Genomic DNA, 15035 nt, shown 5'->3' on the forward strand with positions numbered 1-15035 from the left:
TTAATAATGACAAGCTGTCTAAATTTACCCTAAGACAATAGAGAGTGTGAGAGAGAATGAGTTTTTTTTTGTTACATGGCTTGTTGCATAGCAGATAGCCAAAACACGAGAGAGTGAGTGTTACTTATTAAATTGGTAATTAGCGACCCCAGAAACCCCAGAGTAACAAGTTTCAAGCAAATCCGATCAACTTTTAAAAATGTCCGCCATATTGGATCCGACATTTTGAATTTTCAAAATCTGACTTTGGATTCGTATTCAGCGACCCAAAAAACCTCTGAGTAGCGAGATCCAAGCAAATTTGCTTAACCCTCCTAAGGTTTTATCATTTTTCAATTTTGAAGGAAATAAACTTTTATAATTTTGTTAAAATTAATTTTGACTATTTAATTTTTACTTTGATGTTAAATACAACTATTTAGCTTCAAGATGCACTGGAAGTTTTATTTATACAACTCTCGAATTGAATTTTTTAAAATAAATAAATGAAAGATACACCCCGAGTATACTCGGGTTAAACCGTAAGAAGGTTAAATTAAATCAATTAAAGTAATCAATTTATTATAAAATTGTTACGTTTATCCTTCATTTTGAATTTTCAAAATCTGACTTCGGATTCTTATATTCAGCAAGTCCAAAAACTTTTCTTTATCAAGTTTAATTAAAATGCATTAAAATTTGTTAAATAGATAGGTATTTTTTCCGGATTTACCACAACTGACCCTAAATATTTATTTGATAATAAACAAGAGGTTGATTATTTGAATCAAATAAATATTATCAATATTTGTATTAATTACTATTTTTCATATTGAATATAACAATTAGTACGATAATATATTTTACACTGGGAAAAAATTTATTTCATTCAAATAACCTATTAGTTGACTATTATCAATTAAATATTTACTTGATTCAAAAAATTTTTATGGGTCAATTAAATTGCATTTGCTTCAAATACTGAAATTATTGGTTCAAATATCATTTAATTGATTTAAGTAAAACTTGTTTGGTCAAGTAAATAATTATTTGATAATAGACAAGTAATTGCGGTTATTTGAATGAAATAATTTTTTTCAGTGTATTATATTATCAATTGAATAAATAAATAATTATTAATATTTACTACTTAATTTATCCACACATTTTATTCAAAAAAGAAAAAAAGAAGAGAAAAATTGAATTCACTTTGGAATATAATCGTTCGATTACTCGTGCACACTCTCACGTCTTATTCACTGTCTGGTAAAAGATATTGCGCAAGAGAAGTTGAATCGTGGTCATCCAATGGTCTAGGTCTTCTGGGTGACCGATGAACATGTTCCTTAAGGCCCCCTTCTCTTTAATGCGTATACAATACACAAAGTGTCTCTGTATTTCTCCACCTCTTTTTTGACGCGCGCGGTAAAAGAAGAAAGAGACCCATTTGAAACCCCTTTTTTCCCCTCTTCACCTTATCCCACCAACTTTTTGAATGTAATCTCACCTGAAACTTGAGGAATCCCAATTGGTACTGCTTCTCGACCCCCATCATGTCGAGGAGGTGAGAGCCCCACCTCGATCCTCGTGCCTCTAATGCCCAGGGCGTCCTGGGTCTAGGCGGTGTGGGCATGTACGCACTTCTGCCACATATAAAAGCATCGACTATCATCAGAAATTCGCCAGAACAGTGACGATCAGTGACAAAAAAAAGAAGAATTAAAAAACCCCAAGGGAAATTCGTGCATGAAGATGCGGTCTACCCTGGTCAGTGATGTTCAATGGTTTCTTTTTTTAATTGTAGAAACTATTTTTTTTCAAAGTTTTTCACTCGTTCTTTCCAAGTGTGGTGATATCCAAAATTATTGTGATTAGTGTTTGTCTTTGACAAAAAAGTGTGAGAAAAATCAGTGGAGATATTATAATTATTGTTCTTGGGAGAAAAAGTTGGGTTTTCTTTACAACCGGCAGGATTTTCATTCATGAAATGCTCTGAAAAAAGTTTCAATTTAAAAGAAAATTATTATTTATTTGCTTATTAATTATTATTAACAAATTACTGGTTAATTTTACTAATAAATTATTAACTAGTAATTAGTCATTAACAATTATTAATAATGTAATAATTAATAATATAATATTAAAATTATAATACTTGATAATAATAATTAGTATAATTATATTATTTTTAACTAATTATTATTTATCGAATTTTTATTATTAATAATTTTTAACTACTTATTAGTTACTAATTATTATTAAACAAATCTTTTTTGCTAATAATTGTTATCTACTTATTAGTTACTGATTATTATAAACCAAATTTTAGTTGCTATTAAATTTTAACCAATTATTAGTTACTCTTTATTTGTAACCAAATTTTAGTTGCTAATAATTTTTAACTAATTATTATAGTTATTAATTATTGTTAACTAAATTTTTGTCGTTAATAATTGGCTAATTTTTGGTTACTAATTATTAAATAAATTTTGGTTATTAATAATTTTTAGCTAATTATTAGTCCCTGATTATTATTAACTAATTATTAATGGTTAATAATTATTAAGTAGTGATTATTTTCATTCAAGAAATCTTTTTCTTCTTTTAAAAAAATATTTTTTATTCAAAAGAAAAAGATTTCTTGATGATGATTAATTTTATCAGGTCTTGTAACGGGAAAAGTGTTGAAAATATTTTGATAAAACTAAATCAGAAAGAGTATTTTAGAAAAAAAAAATTCTCAACACTTTTATCGAGACAATATTTTTCTATAGTTTTAAACTAAAACTTTTTTCTGAGTGCATCATAAGATTAGGACTTCTTTTATTTAAATATACTATTTCTTGAAAAAGTTTTTTTACTTGAATTTTAATGTTCTTTCTTGAAGTTAGAAAAGAAAAAACATTTTATTTAAATTGAACTTGAAGTAATCGAATGTTTTGAAAAATAGAAACAATCATTCAATTCACGAATATTAATAGACCAATTAATTATTTAATTGAATTTTTTCATTAAAATAACAAAAAAGTAATAATACAATTATGTAATAATATAAATACACAAATAATACAAAAAAAGAGAAAAGAAGGAAAATAAAAAATAAATTTATTTAATAATAAAATGTTAACTAAATTACAAATGAAACAACATTATTTTTTTGAAATAATTATTTTAAAAAATTATAATATAATTATATTTAAACGAATATAAATTAATAATTGAAATTAAAAATTTAAGTTGAAAATTTAGATAGTTCTATAATAATTGAGGAAAGATCATTAATCAGAAATCTCTTTGGTACAATATAGTAGCGTTTATAGATCAAGAGTTTGGTACCGCGGTCAGAGAAACAGTTATTTATCTTCTTGATACCATTGAAGCTATCATTTGAGAACATGATTACATCAAACGTTAAACGTACACTCAGAAAACTATATAACATTGCAATTAATGAAATATTTTTTTAAAATGGAAATTCTGTTTTATGTAATCAGTATGTAATCATAATTTTAAATACAACCAATTACCCATACTCTACTTAGTTTAAATCGTATAAAAAGACTAATTTATTTTGCATAATCATTTTTTCAAATGCTCATTCATTAATTTCATTTATTACACACCAACTTATTTACATGAGTATATTATTTTTATAATTTTTTTCCTTGAATATAATTTTCTTTATCAATTTTTTTTTATAATTAAAAAAAAATTCTACTAGATCTTTTATTACACTTGAATATAATTTTTACGAATAATTAACTTTTGATGTGTAAAGTCAATATTTCATGCAGATTTTTTTTATATAATTATTTTTCTTGTCTGGTAATTAAACTGTACGTTTGACGATGATTAATTACATTAGGTGTGAGAAGAAATTTCTTTCCACTTTTCATGTGTGAGAGTAATGTGAATTTATTAAAGTCAATTTTTTTTATAAAAGGTGTAAAGAGTGTGAAAAATATTACTTTAATTCACAAAATTTTTAATTATATTAATTTCTTTCTATATATTTTTTTCTGATTAGTTTTTTTCTATGAATTTCAAATTTTTTAGTTATAAATTTTTGTTAAATATTTAATTTAATTACGTTTTATTTTTATATTTTTATAATTTTTTATAAACGTAATTTTTTTGATTTTAAAGGAAAGATTTAAAGTTTAAAAAGTAAACTTCAAATTATAAATTTGAAGTAGTAAATAAGGTAGAAGAAGAAAAGGTTAATAATTTCTTTCTTATTTGGGAAATATTTTATATTTCTTTTAAGAGTTATAAATTTGTTTTAATATTATTATATAGAGCACTTGGAGAATTTTTCCTAATATGATATTTTTAATGGTTTCTGATATATATATATTTGCATGTTTATGTTTTCCATTCTTACGACCAATTTACAAAACGTAAAAGGAATTTTTATTCTTCAGTGATTTTTATAAGAACGTACATTAGTTCCAGAGATGAGCAAAATGATTTTATGAAAAAAGTGATGTTTCACTTCGTTGCATTGATAGTTTTATTACTTTTCTTAACGTTGAAACTACACAAAACAAAAAAAAAATTTCCCATTGTTTGTTAATTTTTTTCTACTCGCATTAAAACTGTTTATTAGATAAATTTAAATGCAGTTGAAATTAATTCATTGCTTCAGCAATTTAAATAACTGAAGGGACTGAAATTAAATTTTGTAAAAGAATATTTTTATCTACTTAGAAATTCAATAGTTAATTAATTCATGATCGAATAGTTAATTAATTAGTAATTAGCTATTTAATTGCTTATCAATTAAATATATATAATTACTTATTAATTGACTATTTAATTACTGATTAGGATAATTAGTTAATAAGTAATTAGCTATTAATTACTAATTAAGATAGTTAATTAATAAGTAATTAGCTATTTAATTATTTATTAATTGAATATTTAATGACTAATGAAGATAGTTAATAACTAAGTAATTAGATAGTTAATTGATAAGTAATTAATTACTTAATTAATATGTTGGTAATTATATAGTTAATTAATAAGTAATTCGATAGTTTATTAATAAGTAATGAAATAGTTAATTAATAATTTATTAAGTAGGTAAATATTTAGATTACTTGTAATTAGGTGTTTAAAACATTGGTTTTCAAAAATTGTGATTTTAAATTTAAAAAAATATTTAAACATTCCATTAAACAAATGGAATTTCGAATATAAAAAAGTTTCTTTTATCTTGGTTGAAAAATCTGAGACAGTTAGGAAGTTACCTGAGTCTGTAATGACCACCTGAATATTCTAGTCAACGAAAATTTATAACATTGTCCCGCATCCAAAGTGTGTCATATCAATAATTCTTCTCATAATGTCAAAAAACTAGCACAAAATTTTACCTGCTTTTCTTTTTTTTCTTATTATTATTGAGATCAACAGGGTTAATCTGTTGATGTAAAATATTAATTTTTTTAAAATTAGGCAAAGATAAGAATAAAGCATTAAATTAATAAATTGAATAAAAAAAATTGCTATTTTTAGTTATTTTAGCATTTAGGAGAGAAATAAAAAATATTCTATATTGAATAAAATAATTAATTAGATAGCTAATTAACTAAATAAATGTACCAAAAAATATTTTGAAAAAATGAAAATAAAAAGTATATAATTTAAATTCTGTATTCAAAAATAATAAAAATAAAAAATATAATAGTAAAATTTAAAAAATACAGAGAATAAAAAAATAAACGTATAAAATTGAAAATAAAAAATTACAAAGTTATATAAATGATAGTTTATAATAATTTAATAATAGACATGCGAAAAAAACTGATCTTCATTTTATAAAATCCACGACAATAATGAAATATATAATCAATCAAATTTCTTTTTAACAACTGATGATTTATTTGTTAAATGATACTCCCAGGAAACTTTCGAAATTTCTCCAATCTTTTTTATTTATTTTTTGCCATTGCGAATATGAAAGATTTTGAATAAAAATATTTACAAATAATTTCTATAGTTATTCGTGATCGATGATTTGCACGATCACGACACAAATGTCTCGGAGGCGTGAACTTTATATATACAGTCAAAGGAACATTAAATCTCATTAAAAATTAAAAAAAAAATTCAGAAAAAATAAAAAAGAAATGAAAACAATTTTTTTTTCTCGACACACAGCTGGCAGTCGAAGTAAGTTTGTTAAATGACTTTCAAAGGCAAGGTGGGCGCGAAACTCTCAAAAATGACAATAATCACGCGCTATACGTAAGAAGAATCGTGCGGAAATAATAAAATGTAAAGCCGTAATAATTGCGTGGCCGATTGAAAAATAAGACAAGTTCAGTCTCTCCCTGGCACTTTCACTGAGAGCGAAGCTCATAATATTACATCCTGGAAAAAAGAACCTTGCGTCCTTGTTGGAAAAAAACAAAAAGAAGAAAAAAATAGTGGGGGAATTTGACCTAATTCGTGTATACAACCATCAAAGAGGGATCTTTCCATTCCTTGCGACTTTCATTTTTGAGTGCCGTCAGAAATTTACCTGATGGGAATTCCGCGAATACAAAAAAGACGCGTGTCTTAACTTTGAGAAATGAAGATTCATTTTTTTCTATATAATTTTACACAATGATTTTTGTTTCTTTATTAAAACAATCTGGGGCTTTTGATTACCACGATAGTTAATTAAAAATATTTATTCAAAAAAAAACTTGTTTCCAATTTGATAATTATAAAATAAAAATAAATCAACTCTCTAAATTTAAATTTGTAAAAATATTTACTAATTTGAATTAATGACTGACTTTTTGCTTCTGAATTGGCAAATTTTACTAATAAATTGTAATTTCTACTAATTAGTAAAATTTATTAATATTTTAATGTACACAAAAGAAAAAAGTCAGTCACTAATTGAAAATAGTAAAAATTTCAAAATTTACTACTGAATTTAGTAATTTCTACTAATTATAAGTAAAATTTATTAATTAAAAAGCAAAAAGATAGTCACTAATTCAAAGTAGTAAGTATTTTTACTAATTCAAATTTTGAGAGAAAGAAATAATTTCTATAAGATTAAAGAATTGTTTTTAAATTAAATTAAATTAATTAAAAATTAGGACCGCAGGCTGCCTAATGTATTAATTAAAAACATAAATAAAAAATTTAAATTATACAATGTTATAAATTATAATTATAAACAATATAAAATAAAAACTATAGTCAGTGATTTAATACCCAACATCTGAGTGAAAATATTTATCGAATTGAATGAATGTTTCTTAGATTGAAATAAGTTCTCGTAATTAAAAAAGAAAATATAAAAATTAAGAAAATAGGCATGTTTCACTAAATTTAAGAAATCTTTTTCTTCAAAAAAAAAAAAAAAAAAATGAAAGAAATTTTCTATTTATTTGATTTAGTCAAATAATTTTTTTTCATTCATTTTTTTATATTTAAAGATTTTGAAAGAAAGTAGGTAGTAGTTGATGAATTTTGACGATTCGTTGACGTAATCTCATGTACAATATATATTCATGCGGAAGAATAGAACAGAGAAGCCGATTAAGAATAATGAAATGAGAAGAAAAAACTTGTTTTGAAATCGAAACTTCTTTTGAGCCGCAGAAGCTTAAACCTGTCAGGATGATAACAAGATCTAATTAAAGACATATTAGTTATCGCAAAAGACACATCAAGGCTTTTAAAAAATTTCTCTTTTCTATTTTATATATTCCGCACTTCCTATACTGGCAAATAAATTGAAACTTATACATATAGCATAAATGAATTGACAAATTTATAAAGACAAATAAATTAATGACTATTCATTCTTCTTTTAGGTACTACTGGGGTGCCTACTGATCGTCTCCACTCTCGGGGAGCCAATCAGGGAAAAGAAGGAGTAGGTTTCACTTATTTTACCTATTTTTTATTATATGTACCTGTTTATACTTATTTAATTTATTTTTGTTTACATTTATTTATATTTGTTTATTTTTTTAATTATTTACATTTGTTTATATTCTTTACATTTGTATATATTTGTTTATATTTACTTACATTTGTTTATTTGCATTTTGTTTACATTTATTGCTATAGCGCTAATGTTGAGTGGGAATAATTAATAATTTATTTATAAATTGATGTAATTTATTCATTTTTAATTAATTAAGAAGTACAAATAATGAATATTAATTTATGCATTAAATTATATGAAATATAAGGCTATTAATAAATTACTTAATAAATAATTATAATAATTACATCGATAGCTTTTATTTAGTTATTTAAGGGCATTTGAACCATGATAACGTCACGGTTTTCGAACATTTTCTTTGCACAAAGTGTGACGTCATAATGGTTCAAATGCCCTTAATTGATAAATTAATACATAGATTATTGTTGGTATACCAAAATAAATTAATTATTTAAAACAAATAATTTACTTAAATTATTATTTAGATTAATTTAGATTATTATTTATCTATTTATTTATTTATTTATTTATTTATTTATTTATTTATTTATTATAAACGTGACTTTCCCTTTCATTATCATAATCAAAAAATTATTTATTAAAACAAATAATTTATTTAGATTTGAGGGATTTACAATAATTTTTATATCTTAATCATATATAAAAAAGTTATATCAGTAGCGAATAAATTAAAATTATTTTTTACATTTGCTTTTTTGAAAAATGATTTATTTATTTAAATTTTGCAAAAAAAATAAAGAAAGAAAAGATTCGCAATTTCACTTTTTTGTATAATTCAATACATAAGTATATCTAATGGAACTATTGGACATTGAGGTGAAAGTGCTTTCAAGAAATGTTTATAATTATTTTTTATTTGTGAGATTTGCATAGTAATAATATTTTAGAAAAGAATTTCTAAAGTTTATAGATGTTGTTTGACTTTACTTCGAATGAAGAATCAGGACCTCTTCTATATTAAGAATCCTTATATTTGACATTTAAAGTCCCAGTGATATTAAAAACTATCTATTCAAATATGTTTGGCGAAAGTTTAGGACCAATTTTTTTAGTCTCAAATCACTCTATGATTTTTTTGAAAATTTTTTTTTTTATTTTTTTAAATTTTTAATTTGTTTACTGATATTTGCCCGAATATGCCTAAATAAATAAATATTGAGTAAAGAATTCATTTATTATTTTATCTTTGATATTATTTGATTTAAAAAATTTTTTAATTTATCAATTTAAAAAAAAACTGACGTTAAATAATTTTCAACAATATTTATTTATGATTTTTTGTTTCACTGCTGCTTTTATTTTTTATTCATATTGTAATAATATTGTAAGCTACTAATTTTATTTTCTTTTATATTTTTATAACTTTGTGAGAAACGTATTACTATATCGGAATTGTCTAAACATGGTGTTTTTTGTTACTGGCAATATAAATAGTTAAGTAACAATTATAAATGTATGTAATAATACTTAGAAATTATTTTTGGAAAGTTTTTATTATTTTTCTTTTATAAAGTTACAGTAGTCTAAAAATGATTGTGCAATAAATATTTATAAAGAAAATAAAAATGATCACTTTCAATTTTTAAGTATCAATAAGCATAATATTTTTGGTTAGTGAAAGTAAATTCAAATTAATTTAATATAGAGCAGAACACCTGTTCTTTATATAGAAAATACATTTCATCATAAATCGTTAAAGAGCCATTAACTATATGCTTTTTTTTTCTTCAGTTCTTCTTTAAAGGGAAACACTTTCACTTGAAATTCTTTCAAGTTCAATTTTTCTGTTTTATTGTAAGGTTGGATATCATCATCATTCTCCTCACGAGAATAAGAAAATATTGATTGAATAATGAGAAAAATGATGGAAATTAAATCAATTTGTAATTAGTAGTGAAAAATAGCGATGGATTTATTTAATGAATAATTAATTGAAATTAAATTTCTCCTAAGAATTAACATATTTTTAAAGATTTTAATTAATTTTTTCGCGAGAAATGTAATTATTTTGAAAACATTAAAGAAGAAAATTATCAACAACAAAAAAATTAGGAAACAAAAAAGCAAACAAGAATAACTAACTTCAAACTGCAAATACACGATACAACTGGAATACAATAAACAGTAAAAAATAAATAAATAAAATGACCAAAATACAACGATAATAATTAATATCTAGATTTTATTTTTTGATAATTTCTTGCTTTATTAACGATTTTTGATATTTTTTAGAGCACCTTTGATACAATATGGAGCACCTAATGTGGGAATAAGTGACTCTTATGGTGCACCACCATCGGCACCGGGACTAACGTATGGTGCACCGTCAGGAGGCGGCGACATTGGATCTTTTGGAGGTGATCATGGAGGTTCCTTTGACAGTGGTCATGGGTCCGATCTTTCCACTAATATTGCTGGTCCAAATTCTTATGGTGCACCATCACCATCTTCTTCGTTCGATCTGCCAGCACCAGCTCCATCTTATGGAGCACCAGCACCATCCTATGGAGCACCAGCACCATCCTATGGAGTACCAGCACCATCCTATGGAGTACCAGCTCCATCGTATGGAGTACCAGCACCATCCTATGGAACACCGGCACCATCCTACGGTACACCAGCACCATCCTATGGTCCACCAGCGCCTCAAGGCAAATGGGAAAAGAAACTCACCTGGAAATCGGAATTAAAGCAAGTATGGAAATCCCAATCGAAACTCACTTGGAAGCAGGAGTGGCAGAAAGTTGAGGTACCCGTCTGGAAAAACGAGCAAGTGTCAGTGTGGAAAGAAACGCAAGTACCACAGTGGAAGAAGGTTCAAAAACCAGTGTGGAAAGAAATTCAGGTTCCAATTTGGAAGGACGTGCAAGTGCCGGCTTGGAAGAAGGTTTGGAAGCCAGTTTGGAAACAAGTTCAAGTGCCAATTTGGAAGGATGTTCAAGTGCCAGACTGGAAGAAAATTTGGGTGCCAGAGTGGATAAAAATTGGTATTCCCGGCGAACGGATCGTTGGCAAGGACAATGAGGGTTGGCAGTACACGAGTCACGATCTCTGGAAGAAGAAACTCATTTGGAAGCCTGTGTGGAAGAAGACCTGGAGGAATGAGAAGAAACAAGCCTGGGTGACTGACAAGAAACTCGAATGGAAACCAGAGTGGAAGCAAATTTGGAAGACGGAGAAGAAGCAAGCTTGGGTCACCGATAAGAAATTAATCTGGAAGGAGGAGGATGTTCAAGTTTGGGTGCCACACAAGAAACAAGTGTGGGAGAATCAAAAGAAGAAGGTCTGGAAGACCGAGTGGAAGAGTAAATGGGTTCCAGTCTGGAAGGATGTTCAAGTGCCTGATTGGAAGAAAGTTTGGAAACCAGTTTGGGAGAAGGTCTGGGTTCCAGCGCCAACTCATCACGAAGACGAGGGTTACAAGTATAAATAAATTAGTGAACAAGAGGAAAATTAATTTTCTTCTTTTCGTTGTGTATTTAAAAATGAGTTAGAAAATTTTATTCTGAATTTGAATCGGAATATATTTTCTTTGTATTTTGATTTGTATTTGGAATATTCTTTTTTTGTTTGCTTATTTTTATTTATAGGTATAGGTTGTATAAAAATTGTTGTCCTGGAGGCTTTTTTCCAGGACAAGTCTGTTGAATTTGGTGTATAAGAAATATCGAGAATTATTCAACTAATCATTCGAGTTTGATGATAGACTGTTGAATGATGCTCGAGTAATGATCGACTTTTTTTTGTTTTATTTCTGCCATTGTAAAGGGACGAACAATATAGAACAAAATGTAACTCTAACGATTTAATAAGGTACAAAAGTATTTAAAAAAGGCTTTTTATTCATAAAATTCTACTTATAAAATAGAGTAATAAAATTCTATTTAAAAAATAGGATTTTATCAATTACGCTTTTTGACAACAATTTTATAAATGATAGAATTCACAAATAATAGAATCATTTAAAAAAATTATTGATGACTGAAAATCAAATTCTTGGGCTTGAACTAATTTTTTTCCACATGAAGTTGACTTTATTTTATTATTGTTTTGATCGAAATAGACAATTTCGATCAGAAATAGAAGTTTTATTTTTGTACTTTATAAAAATATCGCGTGTGTGTATATATAAATATGAATATGAAATATTCATATAGATATGAAAAAGAAAAGAAAGAAATGTACACGGGAAAAAAACATCAAATTGTATAATGGTAATTAATTATAATTATCGTCTCGTACTGTAAATAATGTTAAAAAACAAATTTTTCCTATTATTGTAAGCGAAACTTTAGAATTAAGGTACTTTTTTTAATGTACGAATTGAAAAAATTAATATTTTTTAATAAGAATAAAAATATGTTTTTCTAGAAAAAAAGAGGAATTTTTAATTGGCTTTTACAATAGGATCATTAATTTACAAGGATAATGAATTAATTATTTTTATCATGATTTTTATCGCGTGTTTATTATTTAAAGACGCGTTCATAATTTGGATTGAATATGTTTGCGATTCTAGTTATAATGAGCTCGATTTCTGTCCTTCCGCTGATATAAACGGGCAATTACGACAGATTTTCACAAATTGCAAATACGCGTTTATTAATTAGCCTCTGGGGAAAAATTAATTTTATATAACAATTATAATATTGCTGCGCAAAAAATTTGCCAGTGTATATAATTGTTCACTAAGAAAAAAGATATTTGACTCAAAGCCAACTAAACTTTTTATTTGTTTCAAATAAATTTTATTTGCTTCAAATAAATGTTATTTGATTGTTACAAATAAATTTTAATTAATTAACTAGATAACTGTTCTAAAGCTATTGTTAAATAAACACATATGTTTTATTAACTAAATTACCTGTTTTAGGCATACTGGTAGCTACCAGAAAGTAGTTTTAGTAGGCTAGGAATAGAATTTAACATTTAGCCCCAGTATGGGGCTAAATTAAATGTTAAAAACATAAAATTTTCAAAAATGACTGAATAACTTCCCAGAAGAACCAGAGATATCACCATCAATTGGTATCACAATCTTAAATTCCGTTTTTCTCGAAATGAGGTTTTGAAATTCTGTAACTCGTCGAATTTTTCACCAAAAAAGTTCTATGACCACTCAAAATTTCCCAAATTTTGCAAGAAATTTGTCCATGTAGATAAGTCTAATAGTACCAAAATGGGCCCTTTTCATGTGGACGTTCACATATATTTGCATCTAAGCGGATTTATTGCCTAAAAACATTTTTGCAAAATTTAACATTTAGCCCCAGTCTCCCCTTCTTTTATTTGATTCAAATAAATTATATTTGGTTTAAATAAAACATTTCTATGGGTGTAGCTATTTTGCTTTGTTTATAGAAAAATGTCGAAATGGAAATTAATTTTGTTATGGTTTGGTTTTAAATAATATTGTTGATTAAATTTATTTTTAGTAGATATTGATCTATTAATTAAATCCTGAGAAATATTTTATAATTATAAACCAAATATAATAATTTATTTGAGTCAAATAAAAGTATATTTGTCACAGAACCTACTAAATTATTTGTTTTAAATAAAAATTTTATTTATGATTTTATTATTTTAGTACCATAACTGAAATTTATTTGAAACAAATCAATAATTTTTAGGTTCTGAGTCAAATATATCTTTTTTCTGGGTGTAAACTTTTAATAATAATATTTATTAAATTAACTATAATAATTTGAATGTTCTTTCATTCATTCACTTTTTCTGTCCCTCATACTCTAAAGTTGTCTTTTGTTTATACTTTTGTTTTTTGTTATCTTTAGATAGATTGTATATTATATTATTATGTTATAATTATTTTTATTTTATAATTAATTCAAAATTGTAATGACAAATAGAAATCATCAGAATTTTTCTCACTCCTTTTCATTAAAAGACTAAAATTTTGTTAAATATTATGTTTTGTCAAATTGAAATTATGCAGATTTTTGTTCTTTACTTCTAAACAAAATTAGAAAATTGTTAAACAACTGTGATTAAGAAATAGAAAATTTATTTCGTTTGCATATTATTTTTGTTTATGAATCACAATTTTTTTAACAAAATTATTTATTACTATTATTTTCTAGAATTTTAAATTGAATTCTTTTTGGGAAATTTTTTTAAAATAGTAGATATTGAAAATCATTGAAATTAGAAAATTTTTTGAAAATAGTTGAAATTAGGACAAGAATTTTTTTGACATTTATAAAAATAATTGAATTTTATATTGTGCTGTTATTTTGTTTGGATTTACAATTTTAGTGTGATAAAACTATAATTGAATTTTGTAGAAGAATTTTGTTATTTACAAAGATAATTGGGATTTTTACGAGAATTTTTTTTCAAATTCTGAACATAGGTGAATTTTATAAGAAGAATTTTATTTTTTTTTTAAATAATTGAAATTCTGAAATTATTTGTAATCTCTACAAAATTGAATTTTTTTAGTGTTTTCAACAAAAATTTAAATTAGAAAATTTTTAAATTCTATTATTTTTAAAATTATTTTATTTAAAAAAGGCAGTAAGAAGTTAGCCGCGCTCTTTAGGGCGCGAATTGTTGCTGGTTATTGATAATAGTAATATTTATTATTTAATTTTTTGTATATAAAATCCATTAATTAAGTTTTTGACTATTAATAAATTTTAATAATATTACAATGGAAAAAAATTTATTTGATTTAAATAAACGATGAGTTGTCTATTACCAAATTTTTATTTAAGTCAAAAAATGGTATTTTCTCTAGATACTGAAATTATTGGTTCAAATACAGTTTATTTGATTTTTTATTAAATGAAAATGATTTGATGCAAATAAATATCTGACAATGAGTTAAATACATTATTTTTCTGGGTGCCAGTCATCGGTTAGTTGAATCATATAAATTTGTTTTTAGTGCAGATATTTTTTTAACTTATTACGAGAAAATATACATATTATAATTTAAATTTATTTCCCTTTGTTAAAATTTAAATATTGAAAACAATTTTCTACTTTGTAATTATTAAAAGTACAAAAGTTATTTTTTGTATTTGCAATGAATTCGAAATTATTTAAAGTT

The 15035-nt window shown here is 24.8% G+C and overlaps 1 protein-coding gene across 1 annotated transcript; it reads left to right on the forward strand.

The window, feature by feature from the left end:
- Positions 1-1591: 1591 nt before the first annotated feature.
- On the forward strand, positions 1592-11697 carry LOC122497928. Its single transcript, XM_043605355.1, has 3 exons — positions 1592-1746; positions 7803-7864; positions 10193-11697. The coding sequence occupies exons 1-3, from the start codon at positions 1726-1728 to the stop codon at positions 11391-11393; spliced, it is 1284 nt and encodes a 427-aa protein (XP_043461290.1). The 5' UTR covers positions 1592-1725; the 3' UTR covers positions 11394-11697.
- The last annotated feature ends 3338 nt before the right edge of the window (positions 11698-15035 follow it).

Source organism: Leptopilina heterotoma, unplaced genomic scaffold (assembly GCF_015476425.1).
Source record: "Leptopilina heterotoma isolate Lh14 unplaced genomic scaffold, ASM1547642v1 Lhet_14, whole genome shotgun sequence".
NCBI lineage: Eukaryota > Metazoa > Arthropoda > Insecta > Hymenoptera > Figitidae > Leptopilina > Leptopilina heterotoma.